Consider the following 25812-nt stretch of genomic DNA (forward strand, 5'->3'; position numbering starts at 1 on the left):
ATACCCCAAGCGACTTACAGCTGTAATCGCAGCAAAAGGTGGCGCTACAAAGTATTAACTTAAGGGGGCTGAATAATTTTGCACGCCCAATTTTTCAGTTTTTGATTTGTTAAAAAAGTTTGAAATATCCAATAAATGTCGTTCCACTTCATGATTGTGTCCCGCTTGTTGTTGATTCTTCAAAAAAAAAATACAGTTTTACATCTTTATGTTTGAAGCCTGAAATGTGGCAAAAGGTCGCAAAGTTCAAGGGGGCTGAATACTTTCGCAAGGCACTGTACATATGAGATAAGTAATGCATAGACTAAGATACAGAAGATAGTATAGAATGCAGTAAACACATATGAGATGAGCAATGCAAGATATGCAAACATTATTAAAGTGACTAGTGTTCCATTTATTAACTTGTTGTTCAAGTCTGTATGTAGGCAGCAGCCTCTGTGCTTGTGATGGCTATACAACGTTAAATTACTTGTGTAATATCCTGAAAATTATTTCAGTCCAAGTTGTCAACCCTACTTGAAGTTACTGATGTTGTAAAATTAAGCTGCTGATACCTGTAAATGTAACTAATGTGTTTTTGTTTGGTTTCCATCACAGAATTGGATGGGCAATCGCAATGTGTCACATCACCTGTCCTCATGCAATTTGTTTTGCAGGGAACACCTGAGACAAAACAAGAGTATGTTCTTTCATAGTGAAATATTTATACATACAGTGCCTTCAGAAAGTATTCACACCCTTTGTTATTGCAAGCATAAATAAGTTCAGGAGTAAAAATGTTCTTAACAAGTCACATAATAATATACATGGACTCTCTGTGTGTATCAAGGCACAAGGCAAGACCCAAATACAGATACAGTAGGCAGAGGGTTGGAGTCTTACAATGTTTATTAATCCAAAGGGGTAGGCAAGAGAATGGTCGTGGACAGGCAAAAAGGTCAAAACAAGATTAGAGTCCAGGAGGTACAGAGTGGCAGAAAGGCTTGTGGTCAAGGCAGGCGGGTACAAAGTCCATAAACAAGCAAGGGTCAAAACCAGGAGGACTAGAAAAAGGAGAATTCAAAAAGCAGGAAAACGGGAAAACCGCTGGTTGACTTGGAACATATAAGACGAACTGGTACAGAGAGACAGGAAAAACAGGGATAAATACACTGGCACAGAGAGACAGGAAAAACAGGGATAAATACACTGGCACAGAGAGACAGGAAAAACAGGGATAAATACACTGGTACAGAGAGACAGGAAACACAGGGATAAATACACTGGCACAGAGAGACAGGAAACACAGGGATAAATACACTGGTACAGAGAGACAGGAAACACGGATAAATACACTGGCCCAGAGAGAAAGGAAACACAGGGATAAATACACTGGCACAGAGAGACAGGAAACACAGGGATAAATACACTGGCCCAGAGAGACAGGAAACACAGGGATAAATACACTGGCACAGGGAGACAGGAAACACAGGGATAAATACACTGGTACAGAGAGACAGGAAACACAGGGATAAATACACTGGTACAGAGAGACAGGAAACACAGGGATAAATACACTGGCCCAGAGAGACAGGAAACACAGGGATAAATACACTGGCCCAGAGAGACAGGAAACACAGGGATAAATACACTGGCACAGAGAGACAGGAAACACAGATAACTACACTGGCCCAGAGAGACAGGAAACACAGGGATAAATACACTGGTACAGAGAGACAGGAAACACAGGGATAAATACACTGGTACAGAGAGACAGGAAACACAGGGATAAATACACTGGCCCAGAGAGACAGGAAACACAGGGATAAATACACTGGTACAGAGAGACAGGAAACACGGATAAATACACTGGCCCAGAGAGACAGGAAAAACAGGGATAAATACACTGGCACAGAGAGACAGGAAACACGGATAAATACACTGGCCCAGAGAGACAGGAAACACAGGGATAAATACACTGGCACAGAGAGACAGGAAACACGGATAAATACACTGGCACAGAGAGACAGGAAACACAGGGATAAATACACTGGCACAGAGAGACAGGAAACACAGGGATAAATACACTGGCCCAGAGACACAGGAAACACAGGGATAAATACACTGGTACAGAGCGACAGGAAACACAGGGATAAATACACTGGTACAGAGCGACAGGAAACACAGGGATAAGTACACTGGGGAAAACAAGCAACACCCGGAGGGGGTGGACAATAACGAGGACAGGTGAAACCGATCAGGTTGTGACAGCGTGCAATAGTGTTTAACTTGATTTTTGAATGACTACCTTATCGCTGTACCAGGGTAAACCTACACAAAACACAGCCCTTATTTTAAGTGTTTCTAAAATCCCCTATGGGAAAAACAAATGGAGGAAGAATGATTGGAACCATTTCCCTCTTTGTCCGCTAGGCTTTATGGGTATTATGACACCTCCACTGTGGGGCTCTATAAAAAGGCACTAAAGTGAATAAATGAACGTTATGTGCTGAAGTGTTAAGTTCTGCAGAAATTTCAACACAACACATCACGGAGTACCACTGTTCATATTTTCAAGCATAGTGGTGGCTGCATCATGTTATGGGTATGGGTCACAGTTTAGTGCCAACCCCTTTGAACTCCACCCAACACAGGATGTAATGTTCTCCAGCACACAACCCCAACACAGAAGACCAGGACAGGTAAGTATGCGCAAGGATACGTTTAATTTTTAACATGGATTGGACTCCCTCAGTATCGGGCATGTGAAAGTGACACTGCTACACACTGAATTATTCTGATATGGCCCTGCAACAATATACACTATGTATACACAAAAGTATGTGGATTACACCTTCAAAATGAGTGGATTCTGCCATTTCAGCCACTCCCGTTTCTGACCGGTGTATAAAATTGAGCACAATAGCCATGCAATCGCTATAGACGAACATTGGCAGTAGAATGGCTGAAGAGCTCAGTGACTTTCAACGTGGCACCGTCATAGGTTGCCACATTTCCAACAAGTCAGTTCCTCAAATTTCTGCACTGCTAGAGCTGCCCCGGTCAACTGTAAGTGCTGTTATTGTGAAGTGGAAATGTCTTGGAGCAACAACAGCTCAGCTGCGAAGTGGTAGGCCACACAAGCTCACAGAACAGGACCGTTGAGTGCTGAAGCATGTAAAAATCGTCTATCCTTGGTTGCAATACTCACTACCAAGTTCTAAACTACTTCTGGAAGCAAGTCAGCACAAGTACTGTTCGTCGGGAGCTTCATGAAATGGGTTTCCATGGCCGAGCAGCCGCACACAAGCCTAAGATCACCATGTGCAATGCCAAGCATCGGCTAGAGTGGTGTAAAGCTTGCCGCTATTAGACTGGAGCATTGGAAACGCTCTCTAGAGTGATGAATCACGCTTCACCATCTGGCAGACCAATGGATGAATCTGTATTGGGGCAGGAGAACACTACCTGCCCCAATACATAGTGCCAACTGTAAAGTTTGGTGGAGGAGGAATAATTATCTGGGGTTGCTTTTCATGTTTCAGACTAGGCTCCTTAGTTCCAGTGAAGGGAAATCTTAACATTACAGCATTCAATGACATTCTAGATGATTCTGTGCTTCCAACTTTGTGGCAACAGTTTGGGGAATATCCTTTCCTGTTTCAGCATGACAATGACCCCAGCATGACAAGAACTTGACTGGCCTCCACAGAGCCCTGACCTCAACCCCATTGAACACCTTTGGAAGGACTTCGAATGCTGACTATGAGCCAGGCCTAATCGCCCAACAACAGTGCCCGACCTCACGAATGCTCTTGTTGCTGAATGGAAGCAAGTTCCTGCAGCAATGTTACAACATCTAATGGAAAGCCTTCCCAGAACAGTGGAGGCTGTTATTGCAGCAAGAACTACATAATAATGCCCATGATTTTGGAATGAGATGTTTGACGAGCAGGTGGCCACATACTTTTGGTCATGTAGTGCGGTTATTCTAAGGGAAGGCGGACAACATGGTGAAAGGCACTCTAGTGCTGCACACAATATGGGACCCACCCTTGACCCTGCTCTACCCCTCTACAGGACTCTACTGATATGGGACAAAATGGGACATCGCGGTCTAGCGACTCCTGTGGTGGGCCGAGGCGCATGCATGCTCGGCCGTGGTCGCCAGGTTTATGGTGTTTCCTCCAACACATTGGTGTGGCTGGCTTCCGGGTTGGATGGGCATTGTCTCAAGAAGCAGTGCGGCTAGGTTGGGTTGTGTTTCTGAGGACGCATGGCTCTCGACCTTCGCCTCTCCCGAGTTCGTACAGGAGTTGCAGCGATGAGACAAGACTGTATCTACCAATGGGACATCACGAAATTGGGGAGAAAAAAAGGGGTAAAAGTTTTTTTAAATGAAATAGAATAAATAAAAGAGTTATTAAAGTGACTATGCATAAGTACTAATAGAGGAGCAGCAGAATAGAAGCTTTCCAAGTTATGGGTATGCTTGTCATCGTTAAGGACTGGGGAGCTTTTCAGGATGAAAATAAATGGAATGGAGCTGAGCACAGGCAAAATCCTAGAAGAAAACCTGGTTCAGTCTGCTTTCCACCAGACACTGGGAGAATAATTCACTTTTCAGCAGGACAATAACCTAAAACACAAGGCCAAATATACAGTGGAGTTACTTACCAAGACGACATTGAATCTTCCTGAGTGGCCTAGTTACAGTTTTGACTTAAATCTACTTGAAAATCTAGGGCAAGACCTGAAAATGGTTGTCTAGCATTGATCAACAACCAACTTGACAGAGCTTCAAGAATTTTGAAAATAATGAACGGGCAAATGTTGCACAATCCAGATTAGCTCTTAAAGACTTACCCAGAAAGACTTACAGCTGTAATCGCTGCCAAAGCAGATTCTAATATGTATCGACTCAGGGGTGTGAATAGTTATGTAAATGAGATATTTCTGTATTTCATTTTCAATAGATTTGCCAAAAATGCCTAAGAACATGTTCTCATTATGGGGTATTGTGTGTAGATAGGTGAGAAAAATGTATTTAACACATTTTGAATTCAGATTGTAACACAAGAAAATGTGGAATAAGTCAAGGGGTATGAATACTTCAGAAAGGCAAGATGACAACATCAGGGTTAGTATGTAGGGCGTAGTGTGTAGGGTTTAGGGTGTTGGGCGTAGTCTGTAGGGTGTTGGGCGTAGTCTGTAGGGTTTAGGGTGTTGGGGGTAGTCTGTAGGGTTTAGGGTGTTGGGGGTGTAGTCTGTAGGGTTTAGGGTGTTGGGGGTAGTCTGTAGGGTTTAGGGTGTTGGGGGTAGTCTGTAGGGTTTAGGGTGTTGGGGGTAGTCTGTAGGGATTAGTGTGTATGGTGTTGGGCGTACGCTGTAGGGTTTAGGGTGTAGGGTGTTGGGCGTAGTCTGTAGGGTGTTGGGCGTAGTCTGTAGGGTTTAGGGTGTTGGGCGTAGTCTGTAGGGTGTTGGGGGTAGTCTGTAGGGTTTAGGGTGTTGGGCGTAGTCTGTAGGGTTTAGGGTGTTGGGGGTAGTCTGTAGGGTTTAGGGTGTTGGGGGTGTAGTCTGTAGGGTTTAGAGTGTTGGGGGTAGTCTGTAGGGTTTAGGGTGTTGGGGGTAGTCTGTAGGGTTTAGGGTGTTGGGGGTAGTCTGTAGGGATTAGTGTGTATGGTGTTGGGCGTACGCTGAAGGGTTTAGGGTGTAGGGTGTTGGGCGTAGTCTGTAGGGTGTTGGGCGTAGTCTGTAGGGTTTAGGGTGTTGGGGTAGTCTGTAGGGATTAGTGTGTATGGTGTTGGGCGTACGCTGTAGGGTTTAGGGTGTAGGGTGTTGGGCGTAGTCTGTAGGGTGTTGGGCGTAGTCTGTAGGGTTTAGGGTGTTGGGCGTAGTCTGTAGGGTGTTGGGGGTAGTCTGTAGGGTTTAGGGTGTTGGGCGTAGTCTGTAGGGTGTTGGGGGTAGTCTGTAGGGTTTAGTGTGTAGGGTGTTGGGGGTAGTCTGTAGGGTTTAGTGTGTAGGGTGTTGGGCGTAGTCTGTAGGGTTTAGGGTGTAGGGTGTTGGGCGTAGTCTGTAGGGTTTAGGGTGTAGGGTGTTGGGTGTAGTCTGTAGGGTTTAGGGTGTTGGGCGTAGTCTGTAGGGTTTAGGCTGTAGGGTGTTGGGCGTAGTCTGTAGGGTTTAGGGTGTTGGGCGTAGTCTGTAGGGTTTAGGGTGTAGGGTGCTGGGCGTAGTCTGTAGGGTTTAGGGTGTAGGGTGTTGGGCGTAGTCTGTAGGGTTTAGGGTGTTGGGCGTAGTCTGTAGGGTTTAGGGTGTAGGGTGCTGGGCGTAGTCTGTAGGGTTTAGGGTGTAGGGTGTTGGGCGTAGTCTGTAGGGTTTAGGGTGTTGGGCGTAGTCTGTAGGGTTTAGGCTGTAGGGTGTTGGGCGTAGTCTGTAGGGTTTAGGGTGTTGGTGGTAGTCTGTAGGGTTTAGTGTGTAGGGTGTTGGGCGTAGTCTGTAGGGTTTAGGGTGTAGGGTGTTGGGCGTAGTCTGTAGGGTTTAGGGTGTAGGGTGCTGGGCGTAGTCTGTAGGGTTTAGGGTGTAGGGTGTTGGGCGTAGTCTGTAGGGTGTTGGGTGTTGGGCGTAGTCTGTAGGGTTTAGGGTGTTGGTGGTAGTCTGTAGGGTTTAGTGTGTAGGGTGTTGGGCGTAGTCTGTAGGGTTTAGGGTGTAGGGTGTTGGGCGTAGTCTGTAGGGTTTAGGGTGTGGAATAAGTCAAGGGGTATGAATACTTTCTGAAGGCACAGGACACCAATCAATCACAATCAAAAGGTTCTGTCCCAAGTACAAAACAAGATTCAGTATAGAGAATGTTATTTTATGTTTTCAGTTTGAATATTTTCTTTGTATGCACTGTTTGACAACACGATCATGTCATGCCTTGTTTTGTCATTCATGATTCCGCTGTTTGAAAAATGGTCTTCTGGCTTGTTCCTGTAGGATTACCCTTTATGTTTCTAGGTAGAACCCTCAAAGACCCCTTTAGAACTACCGTTTTCCCATACAGAAGGTGAAAAGCCTTTTCCTTCTACTGTAACAAAGGGTTCTACATGGAACTCTTCATCCGAGAGGTTATTCATGTCTTTGTGAGAAACCACTTTGGAAATAACAATTTTCATTGCATGGCACTATCCACAAGAATGGGTTATTACCATGATGTCCAGGGTTAATCCACAAGAATGGGTTATTACCATGATGTCCAGGGTTAATCCACAATAATGGGTTATTACCATGATGTCCAGGGTTAATCCACAAGAATGGGTTATTACCATGATGTCCAGGGTTAATCCACAAGAATGGGTTATTACCATGATGTCCAGGGTTAATCCACAAGAATGGGTTATTACCATGATGTCCAGGGTTAATCCACAAGAATGGGTTATTACCATGATGTCCAGGGTTAATTCACAAAGTATCTTTGGCTGGGAAAAATGGCTGTGTGTTTTTTGGATTTGGTGGTGATCTAACATAATCATATGTTGTGTTTTCGCTGTATTTTTCTAAATCGGACATGATGGGTAGATTAACAAGATGTTTATCTTTCATTTGCTGTATTGGTTAATGTGTGAAAGCTACATATTTCTAAAACATATTTTTTAAATTTCCCGTGCTGCCTTTTCAGCAGAATGTTGTGTGGGGGGGGGGGGTTCGTGTGTCCTAGACAGGTTTTAAACGCTAGTAAAACTAAATGCATGCTCTTCAACCAATTGTTGCCCGCACCCGCCTGCCAGACTAGCATCACTACTCTGGACGGCTCTGATTTAGAACACGTGGATAACTACAAATACCTAGGTGTCTGGTTAGACTGTAAACTCTCCTTCCAGACTTACATTAAGCAGCTCCAATCCAAAATTAAATCTAGAATCAGCTTCCTATTTCGCAACAAAGCCTCCTTCACTCATGCTGCCAAACATACCCTCGTAAAACTGACTATCCTGACGATCCTTGACTTTGGCGATGTCATTTACAAAATAGCCTCCAACACTCTACTCAGCAAATTGGATGTAATCTATCACAGTGCCATCCGTTTTGTCACCAAAGCCCCATATACTACCTACCACTGCGACCTGTATGCTCTCGTTGGCTAGCCCTCGCTACATATTCGTCGCCAAACCCACTGGCTCCAGGTCATCTATAAGTCTTTGCAAGGTAAAGCCCTGCCTTATCTCAGCTCACTTGCCAGGTGTATCTCACTGTTCAAAGCCAACACTTCCTTCACCGCCTTTCCTTCCAGTTCTCTGCTGCCAATGACTGGAACGAACTGCAAAAAAAAAAAATCACTGAAGCTTATATCTCCCTCTCTAACTTTAAGCATCTGTCAGAGCAACTTACTGATCACTGTATCTGTACACAGCCAATCTGTAAATAGCACACCCAACTAACTCATCCCCATATTGTCATATTATGAAACTGGGCTCCACGGAGGAATTAACTTCTTCTTATGAGAAAATAACATTGTTAAAAAAATGTGTGTCTCTACTATCTACAGGGATTTCAGAGCACTCTCGTCTGAGTGTACCAGAGCGCAGAATACCAGAGCACAGTAACCTAATAAACAAATAACCACATTTTGTTAATAAAATAAAGATCTTAAAAAAAAATGCTGACTTTGATTTAGTTATGGATCCATAATGATTACTATGGGAATAAATATCACTGATTTATAGAAAATTTGGAACAAAGTTGTCTAATGAAGGCAAACAATTTAGAATCCTGCAATCCTGTAGCCTACTTCCGACAATCATGTTGTAGAGTGCCATATTTTCCATTCCATCCTAACGGAAACATTTAGGATTTTGTTTTTCTCTGAATGGAAACACCACAATATTAATCAAATTAATTAAAACAAATTTCTTAAAATCAATCCCATGCTGGTAAAGACAGCACCTCCAGACATGAGCATTCTCTCAATAAATCCTTTTTCTCCACCCCTATTCTTAAAGTCATAAATTTGCCTACATTTTGTGTATCATTTTCCCAAAAAAAAAAAAAAAAGACTAATCAAATGTTTTTTAAAGATGCCCTCTGGTGGTCAAACTAGCATTAACTAGCATTAAATGAAAAAAATGGCTGACAATTAAATAACGTGCCACAGAATGCTGCAGCAGCTCACAGTGCTGCGAGTATGACTTTTAAAGGAGGAACCACTGTACCACCTGGGTCCTGTTTCAGTAGTACTGAAATTAGACATTCATGTTATACCGTCAAGCCCTGGTGTTTTTCCAGACTGAACAGATTTAATTGCCTCAAGAAGTTCCTCCTCTGTAACACACAGGTCTTTATGTACATTTGTTAATTTTACATTATTATTAGGAAAGAAATCCTGACATCATTCAGTGGAAATGGAGGAGACAAAATAAAAATATGCTTAAACTATTTAACTTCCTCTTTCAAAGTATAATTTGGTGAATCATGGATGACTCCGTCATGTGTAACGAGTTTCTGTAAATTGTTGTTGGTAGCATTTCTATGTTCAAATTTCTATGTTCAAAATTTTCCATCCAATTCACTTTATTTTTGTAATACATTACACTTGATCGTTATTGAATAAGTATTTCCATTTCTTTGTGTTTTTCCTCTAACCTAAACTCAGCAAAAAAAGAAAAGTCCTTTTTTCAGGACCCGGTCTTTCAAAGTTAATTCGTAAAAATCCAAATAACTTCACAGATCTTCATTGTAAAGGGTTTAAACACTGTTTCCCATACTTGTTCAATGAACCATAAACAAATAATGAACATGCACCTGTGCAACGGTCTTTAAGACACTAACAGCTTACAGACGGTAGGCAATTAAGGTCACAGTTATGAAAACGTAGGACACTAAAGAGGCCTTACTACTGACTGATAAACACCAAAAGAAAGATGCCCAGGATCCATGCTCATCTGTGTGAACGTGCCTTAGGCATGCTGCAAGGAGGCATGAGGACTGCAGATGTGGCCAGGGCAATAAATAGCAATGTCCATAATGTGAGACGCCTAAGAAAACGCTACAGGAAGACAGGACGGACAGCTGATCGTCCTTGCAGTGGCAGACCCCGTGTAACAACACCTGCACAGGATCGGTACATCTGAACATCACACCTGTGGGACAGGTACAGCATGGTAACAACAACTGCCCGAGTTACACCAGGAACACACAATCCCTCCATCAGTGCTGACTGTCCGCAATAGGCTGAGAGAGGCTGGGCAGAGGGCTGGTATGCCTGTTGTAAAGGCAGGTCCTCAGCAGATACCATCAGTGCTCAGACTGTTCACAATAGGCTGAGAGAGGCTGGGCAGAGGGCTGGTAGGCCTGTTGTAAGGCAGGTCCTCAGCAGATACCATCAGTGCTCAGACTGTTCACAATAGGCTGAGAGAGGCTGGGCAGAGGGCTGGTATGCCTGTTGTAAAGGCAGGTCCTCAGCAGATACCATCAGTGCTCAGACTGTTCACAATAGGCTGAGAGATGCTGGGCAGAGGGCAGGTAGGCCTGTTGTAAGGCAGGTCCTCAGCAGACGTCACCGGCAACAACGTCGCCTATGGGCACAAACCCACAGTGGCTGAATCAGACAGGACAGGCAAAAAGTGCTCTTCACTGACGAGTTGTGGTTTTGTCTCATTAGGGGTGATGTTCGGATTCGCTTTTATCATCGAAGGAATGAGCGTTACATCGAGGCCTGTACTCTGGAACGGGATCGATTTGGAGGTGGAAGGTCCGTCATGGTCTGGGGCGGTGTGTCACAGCATCATCGGACTGAGCTTGTTGTCATTGTAGGCAATCTCAACGCTGTGCGTTACAGGGAAGACACCCTCCTCCCTCATGTGGTACCCTTCCTGCAGGCTCATCCTGACATGACCCTCCAGCATGACAATGCCACCAGCCATACTGCTCGTTCTGTGCGTGATTTCCTGCAAGACAGGAAGGTCAGTGTTCTGCCATGGCCAGCGAAGATCCTGGATCTCAATTCCATTGAGCACGTCTGGGACCTGTTGGATCGGGGGGTGAGGGCTAGGGCCATTCTCCCCAGAAATGTCCGGGAACTTGCAGGTGCCTTGGTGGAAGAGTGGGGTACCATCTCACAGGAAGAACTGGCAAATCTGGTGCAGTCCATGAGGAGGAGATGCACTGCAGTGCTAAATGCCGCTGGTAGCCAACCCCCCCCCCCCCCCCCCCCCCCTTTGTTCAGGGACACATTATTCCATTTCTGTTAGTCACATGTCTGTGGAACTTGTTCAGTTTATGTCTCAGTTGTTGAATCTTGTTAAATTCATCAAATATTTACACATTTTAAGTTTGCTGAAAATAAACGCAGTTTGACAGTGAGGACGTTTCTATTTTTGCTGAGTTTATTGTACCTCTATAGCAGTTTCCATCTACCTGTGCTGTTACTTACTCAATTTCCTTTATTAGTCTAATCTCTTTAGCCTAATAAACTGCTTTGAGTAGACTGTTGCTACTACCAGACCACAGCTAATTTACATACTTAGAACCCTACAGGCCCTTACAGAAACCTACAAGACTTGACAGAACCCTGCAGAACCATATAGGACCCCACAGAACCATACAGGACACCACAGAACTTGACAAAAACCAGAAAGAACATTACAGGACCCTCTAGAACCCTACATAACTCAATTTTTATTTTATTTATTTCATTTCACCTTTATTTAACTAGGTAGGCCAGTTGAGAACAAGTTCTCACAACTGTGACCTGGCCAAGATAAAGCAAAGCAGTGCGACAAAAACAGAGTTACACATGGGATAAACAAACGTACAGTCAATAACACAATAGAACATCTGTATATAGTGTGTGCAAATTAAGTAAGGAGGTAAGGCAATAAATAGGCCAATAGTGGCAAAGTAATTACAATTTAGCAATTTACATTGGAGTGATAGATGTGCAGATGATGATGTGCAAGTAGAAGTTCTGGTGTGCAAAAGAGCAGAAAAAAACATCCCCATATTTATTTTTTGTTGTTGAGGTAGGTAGTTGGTTGGTTGTATGGGATATTTACAGATGGACTGTGTACAGCTGCAGCAATCTACAAGCTGTTCTGACAGCCAATGCCAGAATGTCATTGGCAGCAGAGAACTGGAAGGAAAGGCGGCCAAAGCAGGTGTTCGCTTTGGGGATGACCAGTGAAATATACCTGCTGGAGCGCATGCTACGGGTGGGTGTTGCTATAGTGACAAGTGAGCTGAGATAAGGCGGGGCTTTACCTAGCAAAGACTTATTGATGACCTGGAGCCAGTGGGTTTGGCGACGAATATGTATCGAGGACCAGCCAACGAGAGCATACAAGTCACAGTGGTGGGTAGGTTATGGGGCTTTGGTGACAAAACGGATGGCACTGTGATACACTACATCCAATTTGCTAAGTAGAGTGTTATGTGAATGACATCGCCGAAGTCAAGGATTAGCAGGATAGTCAGTTTTACGAGGGTGTGTTTGGCAGCATGAGTGAAGTAGGCTTTATAGCGAAAAAGGAAACCGATTCTAGATTTAATTTTGGATTAGAGACGCTTAATGCGAGTCTGGAAGGAGAGTTTACAGTCTAACCAGACACCGAGGTTTTTGTAGTTGCAAGTCGGACGGGCAGGTGCGGGCAACAATTGGTTGAAGAGCATGCATTTAGTTTTACTTGCATTTAAAAGCTGTTGAGACCACGGAAGGAGTGTTGTATGGCATTGAAACTCATTTGGAGGTTTGTTAACACAGTGTCCAAAGAAGGGCCAGATGTATACAGAATGGTGTTGTCTGCGTAGAGGTGGATCAGAGAATCACCAGCAGCAAGAGCGACATCATTGATATATACAGAGAAAAGAGTCGGCCCGAGAATTGAACCCTGTGGCACCCCCATAGAGATTGCCAGGAGTCCGGACAACAGGCCCTCCAATTTTACACACTGAACTCTGAGAAGTAGTTGGTGAGCCAGGCGAGGCAGTCATTAGAGAAACCGAGGCTACTGAGTCTGCCGATAAGAATATGGTGATTGACAGAGTCTGTAACAGTTTGGCTCTAGAGTGTCTTCCCCTTTGAAGAGGGGGATGACCAGCTCTTTCAGCTCTTTCAGCTGTCTGGATTTGGGTGAAGGAGAAGCAGGGGGGGGGGCGCGCTTGGGCCAGTTGCTGCGGGGGAGGTGCTGAGCTGTTGGCCCGGGGGTTGGGGTAGCCAGATGAAAAGTGTGGCCAGCCGTAGAGAAATGCTTATTGAAATTCTCTATTATCATGGAGCATTGGGCAGCTGAGAGGAGGTGCTCTTGTTCTCCATGGACTTTAGTGTCCCAAAACTTTTTGGAACTAGAGCTGCAGGATGCAAATTTCTGTTTGAAAAAGCTAGTCTTAGCTTTCCTGACTGACTGTGTATAGTGGTTCCTGGCTTCCCTGAAAAGTTGCATATCGCAGGGACTATTCGAGGCTAGTGCAGCTCACCATAGGGTGTTTTTGTGCTGGTCAAGGGCAGTCAGGTCTGGAGTGAACCAAGGGCTACATCTGTTCTTAGTTCAACATTTTTTGAAAGGGACATGCTTATTTAAGATGGTGAGGAAAGCCCTTATAAAGAACGACCAGGCATCCTCTACTGACGGGACGAGGTCAATATCCTTCCAGGATACCCGGGCCAGTTTGATTAGAAAGGCCTGCTCGCTGAAGTGTTTTAGGGAGCGCTTGACAGCGATGATGGGTGGTCATTTGACCACGGACCCGTAACGGATGAGGCAGTGATCGCTGAGATCCTGGTTGAAAACAGCAGAGGTATTTAAAGGGCAAGTTGGTCAGGATGATATCTATGAGGGTGCCCATGTTTACGGATTTGGGGTTGTACCTGGTAGGTTCCTTGATCATTTGTGTGAGATTGAGGGCATCTAGCTTAGATTGTAGGACGGCCGGGGTGTTAAGCATATCCCAATTTAGGTCACCTAGCAGTACGAATTCTGACGATAGATCGGGGGAAATCAATTCACATATGGTGTCCAGGGCACAGCTAAGAGCTGAGGGGGGTCTATAACAAGCTGCAACAGTGGGGGACTTATTTCTGGAGAGATGGATCTTTAAAAGTAGAAGCTCTAATTGTTTGGGCATAGACCTGGATAGTATGACAGAACTCTGGAGGCTCTCTCTACAGTAGATTGCAATTCCGCCTCCTTTCGCAGTTCTGTCTTGACGGAAAATGTTGTAATTGGGGATGGAAATCTCAGAATTTTTGGTGGTCTTCCTAAGCCAGGATTCAATCACGGCAAGGAGATCAGGGTTGGCAGAGTGTGCTAAAGCAGTGAATAAAACAAACTTGGAGAGGCTTCTGATGTTAACATGCATGAAACCAAGGATTTTACGGTTGCAGATGTCAACAGATGAGGGCGAATGGGAGTGATGCTGGGGGCTGCAGGGTATGGGTTAACCTCTTCATCACCAGAGGAACAGAGGAGGAATGGGATGAGGGTACGGCTAAATGCTATAAGAATTGGTCGTCTAGTGCTTTGGGAACAGAGAATGAAAGGAGCAGATTTCTGGGCGTGGTAGGATAGATTCAGGGCATAGTGTACAGACAAGGGTATGGTAGGGTGCGAGTACAGTGGAGGTAAACCTAGGCATTGAGTGACGATGAGAGGGGTTTCATCTCTGGAAGCGCCAGTTAAGCTAGGTGCGGTCTCCGGATGTGTGGGGGGGTGGGACAAGGGGGCTATCTGAGGCATGTTGAGCAGGACTAGGGGCTCCGCTGCAAAATAAAACAATGAGAGCTGCCCTAAACAACAGTATACAAGGCATATTGAAGTTAGAGAAAGGCATAAAGCAATCACAGGTGTTGATTGGGAGAGCCATAGACCGGGTGAGACAACAGGTAAACAGCTAGGACAACAACAGCTGGTAAATGGCAATGAATGGGCAGGGAGGGTCAGTTAACTACACACAGGGCCTGAGTTAGAGGCTGGGACCAACAGATAAACTAAATGAAGTACCGTGTTAATGAACAGTCCAGCAGGCATCAGCTGTGTAGCCGAGTGGTCATAGGGTCCAATGAGCAGCAAAGATGAAACAGGGAGTTGTTCGGTTACTACGCAAGGCGAGCGGGAGACACGGCGTTCAGGAAGCTAGCGGGCCAGGGCTAGCAGATGGATCAACACCAACGAGGCAGAGGCCGGTTGAGAGCACATCGGCCGAATTACATCAGTAGACCAGCAGACCAGTCGTGATGGATCGGCGGGGCTCCTTGTCAACAAAGGGTTCAGGCCAATTGGCAAGAGAGGTATTGTAGTTGGTGTACTTCGTTTGCTAACCGGGAAATGGGCCTAGCTCGAGGCTAGCTGTTGCATGCTTCTGGACAGGGTCGTTAGCAACAATAGCCACTCGGTAGGAACTAGCTAGCTGCGAAGATCCAGTGTAATGGTCCAGAGATTGCGGCAGGAATCCGGTGATGTAGTGGAAGGAAAAAAGCAGTCCGATATGCTCAGGGCTGATATGGTGCTGTGCAGACTGGCAGATATTATCCAGGCTAAAGTGGCTGGAGTCCGAGCTAAAGGTAAAGACCGCTAGCAGTGGCTAACAATGACTAAAAAGCTAGTAGCTAATTAGGTCTAAAAAATAGCAGATCTGTACCACATTGGGGGCGGGTTGCAGGAAGTTTTTTTAATTAGAAAATGGAGAGAAAAAAAAGAGATTGAAATATAATGAAATGTATACAACAAAAAATATAATAATAATAATAATAATAATAATAATAATAATAATAATAATATTTACATGGGACAAAAACAAACACGTCTTACTGCCCACCATCTTGGTACTAACTAACCCTACAGGACCCCACAGAATCCTACATGACCCTCTAGAACCCTACACAACACTACAGGACACTCTAGAACCCTACATAACTCTATAGAACCCAACAGAACCCTCTAGAACCCCAACTAATCCTACAGAACCCCAACTAATCCTACAGAACCTTAACTAATCCTACAAAACCCCAACTAATCCTACAGAACCCCAACTAATCCTACAGAACCCCAACTAATCCTACAGAACCCCAACTAATCCTACAGAACCCTCTAGAACCCTACAGATGACCCTACAGGACACTCTAGAACCCTACATAACTCTATAGAACCCAACAGAACCCTCTAGAACCCCAACTAATCCTACAAAACCCCAACTAATCCTACAGAACCCCAACTAATCCTACAGAACCCCAACTAATCCTACAGAACCCCAACTAATCCTACAGAACCCCAACTAATCCTACAGAACCCTCTAGAACCCTACAGATGACCCTACAGGACCCTCTAGAACCCTACATAACTTTACAGGATCCTACATAACCCCCTAGAACCCTACATAACTCTATAGAACCCTACAGGACCCTCTATAACCCTCTAGAACCAGACAGGACCCTCTAGAACCAGACAGGACCCTCTAGAACCAGACAGGACCCTCTAGAACCAGACAGGACCCTCTAGAACCAGACAGGACCAGACAGGACCCTCTAGAACCAGACAGGACCCTCTAGAACCAGACAGGACCCTCTAGAACCAGACAGGACCCTCTAGAACCAGACAGGACCCTTGAGAACCCTACATCAACTCCACAGAACTCTACATAACGCCACAGGATCCTACAGAAGCCTAACCTTCAGCTAGAACTCTTACCTAGAAGGTGTTGCAACTGCTTTGGATTTGTCTGTAAAGCTTATTTTCCTGCTGATTACAGGTGTGGATGCACATATCTAGATGAAGTGGAGGTGTTTGTCTGGTGCAATGCCGTAGTTGTCCTTGTTGTCTTCAAACACCGTAGTGAGGCCCTCCAGGTAGAGAGAATGGAGACAGTCTATATCATCTTTAGTGGGAGAGGGGGTCTGGACCACTGGAATAGGCCTACCCACTGGAGAGAGAGAGAGATGAGAGAGAGCGAGAGATGAGAGGGGGTCTGGACCACTGGAATAGGCCTTCCCACTGGAGAGAGCGAGAGACGAGAGGGGGTCTGGACCACTGGAATAGGCCTACCCACTAGAGAGAGAGAGAGCGTGTGAGAGATGAGAGGGGGTCTGGACCACTGGAATAGGCCTATCCACTAGAGAGAGAGAGGTGAGAGATGTGAGAGGTGAGCGAGGGGTGAGAGAGAGATGTGAGAGGTGAGCGAGGGATGGAAGAGAGGTGTGAGAGAGATGTGAGAGGTGAGGGATGAGAGAGGTGAGGGATGTGAGGTGAGAGAGAGAGAGGTGAGAGGTGAGGGATGAGAGAGAGTTGAGTGTGTGTCTTACCAACAGTGTGTATGGGCTCTCTGTAGGGCAGTAGACCGAAGCTGTATTGGAACACTCCTCGTCCGGTGAACATTGGCAGCGCCACTCCCATGAGCCTTTGCAAGTGGTCCTGGAGCCAGCGGAGCGGCGAACCGGCAGGGTTGGTCATCTGGTCGAAGAGCTCATTCTCCCCAAAGGAGAACACAGGTACTAGCTGGGCCCTACGAGACATTATATATACTGGACATTACACAAACCAGCAGGGTTGGTCATCAGCTTGTTTTCCCCTGAAGGAGAACACAGGTACTAGCTGGGTCCTATAGGACAATAACTGGTGGTGCCACTTTCCCCTTACTCTCAATAACTGGGGGTGCCACTTTCCCCTTACTCTCAATAACTGGTGGTGCCACTTTCCCCTTACTCTCAATAGCTGGTGGTGCCACTTTCCCCTTACTCTCAATAACTGGTGGTGCCACTTCCCCCTTACTCTCAATAACTGGTGGTGCCACTTCCCCCTTACTCTCAATAACTGGTGGTGCCACTTCCCCCTTACTCTCAATAACTGGTGGTGCCACTTCCCCTTACTCTCAATAACTGGTGGTGCCACTTCCCCCTTACTCTCAATAACTGGTGGTGCCACTTCCCCCTTACTCTCAATAACTGGTGGTGCCACTTCCCCCTTACTCTCAATAACTGGTGGTGCCACTTCCCCCTTACTCTCAATAACTGGTGGTGCCACTTCCCCCTTACTCTCAATAACTGGGGGTGCCACTTCCCCCTTACTCTCAATAACTGGTGGTGCCACTTTCCCCTTACTCTCAATAACTGGTGGTGCCACTTTCCCCTTACTCTCAATAACTGGGGGTGCCACTTCCCCCTTACTCTCAATAACTGGTGGTGCCACTTTCCCCTTACTCTCAATAACTGGGGGTGCCACTTCCCCCTTACTCTCAATAACTGGGGGTGTCACTTTCCCCTTACTCTCAATAACTGGTGGTGCCACTTTCCCCTTACTCTCAATAACTGGGGGTGCCACTTCCCCCTTACTCTCAATAACTGGTGGTGCCACTTTCCCCTTACTCGCAATAACTGGGGGTGCCACTTCCCCCTTACTCTCAATAACTGGGGGTGCCACTTCCCCCTTACTCTCAATAACTGGGGGTGCCACTTCCCCTTACTCTCAATAACTGGTGGTGTCACTTCCCCCTTACTCTCAATAACTGGGGGTGCCACTTCCCCCTTACTCTCAATAACTGGGGGTGCCACTTCCCCCTTACACTTAATAACTGGGGGTGCCACTTCCCCCTTACTCTCAATAACTGGTGGTGCCACTTTCCCCTTACTCTCAATAACTGGGGGTGCCACTTCCCCCTTACTCTCAATAACTGGTGGTGCCACTTTCCCCTTACTCTCAATAACTGGGGGTGCCACTTCCCCCTTACTCTCAATAACTGGGGGTGCCACTTCCCCCTTACTCTCAATAACTGGGGGTGCCACTTCCCCCTTACTCTCAATAACTGGGGGTGCCACTTCCCCTTACTCTCAATAACTGGTGGTGTCACTTCCCCCTTACTCTCAATAACTGGGGGTGCCACTTCCCCCTTACTCTCAATAACTGGGGGTGCCACTTCCCCTTACTCTCAATAACTGGTGGTGTCACTTCCCCCTTACACTTAATAACTGGGGGTGCCACTTCCCCCTTACTCTCAATAACTGGGGGTGCCACTTCCCCCTTACTCTCAATAACTGGGGGTGCCACTTCCCCCTTACTCTCAATAACTGGGGGTGCCACTTCCCCCTTACACTTAATAACTGGGGGTGCCACTTCCCCCTTACTCTCAATAACTGGGGGTGCCACTTCCCCCTTACTCTCAATAACTGGGGGTGCCACTTCCCTCTCTATTTTGGCCAACTCTTGCATGCAGAACTGCTGTAACTCAGCAACATGTGGGTTTTCCAGCATGAACTGCTATAACTCAGCAACATGTGGGTTTTCCAGCATGAACTGCTCATTTCAAGTCCTGCTACAACATCTCAGTTGGGATTAGGTCTGGACTTTGACTAGGCCATTCCAGAAATTCAAATGTATTTTTTTTAACCATTTTCACGTAGACTTGATTGTGTGTTTTGGATCATTGTATTGCTGAATGACCCAGCTGAGCTTCAGCTCACAGACGGATGGCCTGACATTCTCCTGTATAATTCTCTGATACAGAGCAGAATTCATGGTTCCATCTATTAAGGCAAGTTGTCCAGGTCCTGAGGCAGCAAAGCATCCCACTACCACCACCATGCTGACCCCAAACCATCCCACTACCACCACCATGCTGACATAAACTAGAATAACATATTAAAGTGGTTCAACTGGGACCAGCTGGATATTAACATATACACTGGGACCAGCTGGATATTAACATATACACTGGGACCAGCTGGATATTAACATATACACTGGGACCAGCTGGATATTAACATATACACTGGGACCAGCTGGATATTAACATATACACTGGGACCAGCTGGATATTAACATAAACACTGGGACCAGCTGGATATTAACATAAACACTGGGACCAGCTGGATATTTACATAAACACTGGGACCAGCTGGATATTAACATAAACACTGGGACCAGCTGGATATTAACATTACACTGGGACCAGCTGGATATTAACATATACACTGGGACCAGCTGGATATTAACATATACACTGGGACCAGCTGGATATTAACATAAACACTGGGACCAGCTGGATATTAACATTACACTGGGACCAGCTGGATATTAACATAAACACTGGGACCAGCTGGGCATTAAGGAACACCACAAACATACAGTACATTAAAATCAAACACACCACATGTATTGAATCTAGTAATTCAATATTACTGTGTTTCAAACATGTTTCAGACCTATCTGTATTCCAAACCTACCAGTGTTTAAAATCTACCCATGTTTCAGATGTTTCCCACTTACCCGTGTTTTAAACCTACATATGACGTGTTTTAAGACTTCCTGTGTTCCCACCTACCCGTGTTTTAAGACTTCCTGTGTTCCCACCTACTCGTGTTTTAAGACTTCCTGTGTTCCCACCTACCCGTGTTTTAAGACTTCCTGTTTTCTCACCTACCCGTGTTTTAAGACTTCCTGTGTTCCATCCTACCCGTGTTTTAAGACTTCCTGTGTTCCCACCTACCCGTGTTCAGACTTCCTGTGTTCCCACCTACCCGTGTTTTAAGACTTCCTGTGTTCCCACCTACCCGTGTTTTAAGACTTCCTGTGTTCCCACCTACCCGTGTTTTAAGACTTCCTGTGTTCCCACCTACCCGTGTTCAGACTTCCTGTGTTCCCACCTACCCGTGTTTTAAGACTTCCTGTGTTCCCACCTACCCGTGTTTTAAGACTTCCTGTGTTCCCACCTACCCGTGTTTTAAGACTTCCTGTGTTCCCACCTACCCGTGTTTTAGTGCCAGTTTGATGAATCCCTTGCGGTGTAGAATCTGAAGGGTGAGAGCACCTGGCCGGGCGTCTAGAGCCTCTGGAGCCCCCCCTATAGCCACCACCGCCACATTACCTCCTCTAGGAGCTGAGAGCAGGTAGGACAGGCTGGCTTTCTCACTGGATACCAGACCTGGCATGAACACATAATACACACATCACACACACATTATACACACACACCGTAACCCTAATTACACACACACACAAACACCTTAACCCCAATTACACACACACACACACACACAAACACCTTAACCCTTATTTCTCACACACTCACACACACACACCTTAACCACAAATACACACAAACATTACACACCCTAATTACACACACACACAAACCCTACTTACATAGACACCTTAACCCCAAATACACACACACACACACACACACATTACACACCATAATCACACACACACACACCTTAACCCAAAATACACACACACATTACACACACACACCTTAACCCCAATTACACACACACACCTTAACCCCAATTACACACACACAAACACCTTAACCCTTATTTCACACACACACACACACACACACACCTTAACCCCAAATACATATACACACAAACATTACACACCCTAATTACGCACACACACACATTATACACACACACACACACACACCTTAACCCCAAATACACATACACACACACACATTACACACCCTAATTACACACACACACACACACGCTACTTACATAGACACCTTAACCCCAAATACACACATTACACACCATAATTACACACACACACACACACACACACACCGTAACCCCAATTACACACACACCCTAATTACTTACACACACTACCACATGTGATTTTCCATGTACACACACACACGCGTGATTTTCCATGTGTAAAGATATATGGTGCTTCCTAAAGGTTTGTAAAGGTCAGTACATTTCAAATATGCTAATGTATTCAGGATGTTCCCCTGTAGACACAGAGACATGTATTCAAGATGTTCCCCTGTAGACACAGAGAGAGAGAGATGTATTCAGGATGTTCCCCTGTAGACACAGAGAGAGAGAGACATGTATTCAGGATGTTCCCCTGTAGACACAGAGAGAGAGAGATGTATTCAGGATGTTCCCCTGTAGACACAGAGAGAGAGAGAGACATGTATTCAAGATGTTCCCCTGTAGACACAGAGAGAGACATGTATTCAGGATGTTCCCCTGTAGACACAGAGAGAGAGACATGTATTCAAGATGTTCCCCTGTAGACACAGAGAGAGACATGTATTCAAGATGTTCCCCTGTAGACACAGAGAGAGAGACATGTATTCAGGATGTTTCCCTGTAGACACAGAGAGAGAGACATGTATTCAAGATGTTCCCCTGTAGACACAGAGAGACATGTATTCAGGATGTTCCCCTGTAGACACAGAGAGACATGTATTCAGGATGTTCCCCTGTAGACACAGAGAGAGAGAGACATGTATTCAGGATGTTCCCCTGTAGACACAGAGAGAGAGAGACATGTATTCAGGATGTTCCCCTGTAGACACAGAGAGAGAGAGACATGTATTCAGGATGTTCCCCTGTAGACACAGAGAGAGAGAGACATGTATTCAAGATGTTCCCCTGTAGACACAGAGAGAGACATGTATTCAGGATGTTCCCCTGTAGACACAGAGAGAGAGACATGTATTCAAGATGTTCCCCTGTAGACACAGAGAGAGACATGTATTCAGGATGTTCCCCTGTAGACACAGAGACATGTATTCAAGATGTTCCCCTGTAGACACAGAGAGAGAGAGATGTATTCAGGATGTTCCCCTGTAGACACAGAGAGAGAGAGATGTATTCAGGATGTTCCCCTGTAGACACAGAGAGAGAGAGACATGTATTCAAGATGTTCCCCTGTAGACACAGAGAGAGACATGTATTCAGGATGTTCCCCTGTAGACACAGAGAGAGAGACATGTATTCAAGATGTTCCCCTGTAGACACAGAGAGAGACATGTATTCAGGATGTTCCCCTGTAGACACAGAGAGAGAGACATGTATTCAGGATGTTTCCCTGTAGACACAGAGAGAGAGACATGTATTCAAGATGTTCCCCTGTAGACACAGAGAGACATGTATTCAGGATGTTCCCCTGTAGACACAGAGAGAGAGAGACATGTATTCAGGATGTTCCCCTGTAGACACAGAGAGAGAGAGACATGTATTCAGGATGTTCCCCTGTAGACACAGAGAGAGAGAGACATGTATTCAGGATGTTCCCCTGTAGACACAGAGAGAGAGACGTATTCAGGATGTTCTGAAGGCGATCCTGTAGACACAGAGAGACAGGAACTGTTGACACTGACGGAAACACACAGACACGTTAGTACACGCCCAGTCAGTCTCTGGCCTATTGTGAAACAGAGTGGAGTCAGTTTGTCTGGCGGTGTGTGTCAGTGTCACCTACTTGGTCAGCGTTGTCAGATTTTGCAACAGAAACTTTCACAACAGGAAAACCCTGCGGCAGCAAATACAGCGTGTACACACCCACACATGATGTAGTCCCTGAAGAAGGGTACTAACCTCTACACATGATGTAGTCTCTAAAGAAGGGTACTAACCTCCACACATGATGTAGTCCCTAAAGAAGGGTACTAACCTCCACACATGATGTAGTCCCTAAAGAAGGGTACTAACCTCTACACATGATGTAGTCCCTAAAGAAGGGTACTAACCTCCACACATGATGTAGTCTCTAAAGAAGGGTACTAACCTCTACACATGATGTAGTCCCTGAAGAAGGGTACTAACCTCCACACATGATGTAGTCCCTAAAGAAGGGTACTAACCTCCACACATGATGTAGTCCCTGAAGAAGGGTACTAACCTCCACACACGATGTAGTCCCTGAAGAAGGGTACTAACCTCCACACATGATGTAGTCCCTGAAGAAGGGTACTAACCTCCACATATGATGTAGTCCCTAAAGAAGGGTACTAACCTCCACACATGATGTAGTCCCTGAAGAAGGGTACTAACCTCCACACATGATGTAGTCCCTGAAGAAGGGTACTAACCTCCACACATGATGTAGTCCCTGAAGAAGGGTACTAACCTCCACACATGATGTAGTCTCTAAAGAAGGGTACTAACCTCCACACATGATGTATGTAGTCCCTGAAGAAGGGTACTAACCTCCACACATGATGTATGTAGTCCCTAAAGAAGGGTACTAACCTCCACACATGATGTATGTAGTCCCTAAAGAAGGGTACTAACCTCCACACATGGTGTAGTCTCTAAAGAAGGGTACTAACCTCCACACATGGTGTAGTCTCTAAAGAAGGGTACTAACCTCCACACATGATGTAGTCTCTAAAGAAGGGTACTAACCTCCACACGTGATGTAGTCCCTAAAGAAGGGTACTAACCTCCACACGTGATGTAGTCTCTGAAGGGTACTAACCTCCACACATGATGTAGTCTCTGAAGAAGGGTACTCTGAACCAGAATGGCAGCATCAGGAGGTAGGGGGTCATTCCAGGGAACAGCGAGGTGAACCCTGACGCCTCCGTACAGAAGTTCCCAAAACCCCCCGCCACCAGAACACCATGGGGGTGGAACCCAAAGATGTAGTTAGAACCAGGGTCCAGATCCACCGTCTTTATGAGCTGGGGGGGGGGGGGGGGGGGCAACAGGTACTGTAATTAGAATCCTCGGCGTGGGTCCTAACCTTAACTCAGGACCCCCCCTCCCGGACCTGCACATAAAGGACCCACACTGAGAGGACCTACATCCAGACCACAGCACCACCAGCCACATCCACACACCCCACCCCAACCAATCAACCCTTCCCCCCCAAGTCAACCATGCCCACACCTCATTTTGGCCCACTCAGATCAGACCTATGCCCCTCCTGCCCACCCCATGCCTCCCACTCCCACAAAGAGGGCCTCAATATAGAAGTCACACATACGCCCAGGCCGTGAGCAGGCAAACAGGCTCGTGCCAATGGCATTTACCAGATGCTCAGCAGGCTCTGCTCACACTTACTGGTCTGAGGCCAAACCACACGACCAACAACATTGGACACTTTATGGAACACAAAGCCTTCACAATCTCATCCTGGAATATCCAAGGCCTGAGGTCATCTGCCTTTGGCCTAAAGAGCAGGAACCTGGACTTCATCAAAGAAATCAGAAATAAAGACATTGTCATCCTACAAGAAACCTGGTATAGAGGAGACCCACAGGGTTACAGAGAGCTGGTCATCCCATCCACCACACTACCAGGTGAGTGGTATAGAGGAGACGGACCCACAGGGTTACAGAGAGCTGGTCATCCCATCCACCAAACTACCAGGAGGAGAGAGCTACCGGGAGTAAAACAGGGAATGGACTCAGGGGGTTTGCTAATTTGGTATAGAGCAGAACTAACTCACTATGACATTAAATCAAAAACAGGAACATTTTACATTTGGCTAGAAATTCTAAAGGAAATGATCTCTGGGTTGGCGGGGTTGGCGCCCGCCCCCCCCCCCCCGCGGTGGCGGAGGTCTTTGTGGGCTATACTCAGCCTTGTCTCAGGATGGTAAGTTGGTGGTTGAAGATATCCCTCTAGTGGTGTGGGGGCTGTGCTTTGGCAAAGTGGGTGGGGTTATATCCTTCCTGTTTGGCCCTGTCCGGGGGTGTCCTCGGATGGGGCCACAGTGTCTCCTGACCCCTCCTGTCTCAGCCTCCAGTATTTATGCTGCAGTAGTTTATGTGTCGGGGGGCTAGGGTCAGTTTGTTATATCTGGAGTACTTCTCCTGTCCTATTCGGTGTCCTGTGTGAATCTAAGTGTGCGTTCTCTAATTCTCTCCTTCTCTCTTTCTCTCTCTCAGAGGACCTGAGCCCTAGGACCATGCCCCAGGAATACCTGACATGATGACTCCTTGCTGTCCCCAGTCCACCTGGCCGTGCTGCTGCTCCAGTTTCAACTGTTCTGCCTTATTATTATTCGACCATGCTGGTCATTTATGAACATTTGAACATCTTGACCATGTTCTGTTATAATCTCCACCCGGCACAGCCAGAAGAGGACTGGCCACCCCACATAGCCTGGTTCCTCTCTAGGT

The 25812-nt window shown here is 46.0% G+C and overlaps 1 protein-coding gene across 1 annotated transcript in view; it reads right to left on the minus strand.

Annotated features, from left to right (window-relative positions):
• Positions 1–16527: 16527 nt before the first annotated feature.
• The window catches only part of LOC139415744 (2-acylglycerol O-acyltransferase 2-A-like), a 31288-nt gene continuing 22003 nt past the window's right edge, over positions 16528–25812 (minus strand). Inside the window, exons 3-6 of the mRNA XM_071163818.1 lie at positions 24162–24366; positions 20682–20856; positions 17246–17445; positions 16528–16866 (exon numbers count right to left, since the gene is read on the minus strand). Of these exons, the coding sequence (XP_071019919.1) occupies positions 16712–16866; positions 17246–17445; positions 20682–20856; positions 24162–24366 (735 nt within the window). The 3' untranslated portion in view covers positions 16528–16711. The remainder of the gene's footprint in view (positions 16867–17245; positions 17446–20681; positions 20857–24161; positions 24367–25812) is intronic.

This window comes from Oncorhynchus clarkii, chromosome 9 (genome assembly GCF_045791955.1).
Source record: "Oncorhynchus clarkii lewisi isolate Uvic-CL-2024 chromosome 9, UVic_Ocla_1.0, whole genome shotgun sequence".
In the NCBI taxonomy this organism is placed as follows: domain Eukaryota; kingdom Metazoa; phylum Chordata; class Actinopteri; order Salmoniformes; family Salmonidae; genus Oncorhynchus; species Oncorhynchus clarkii.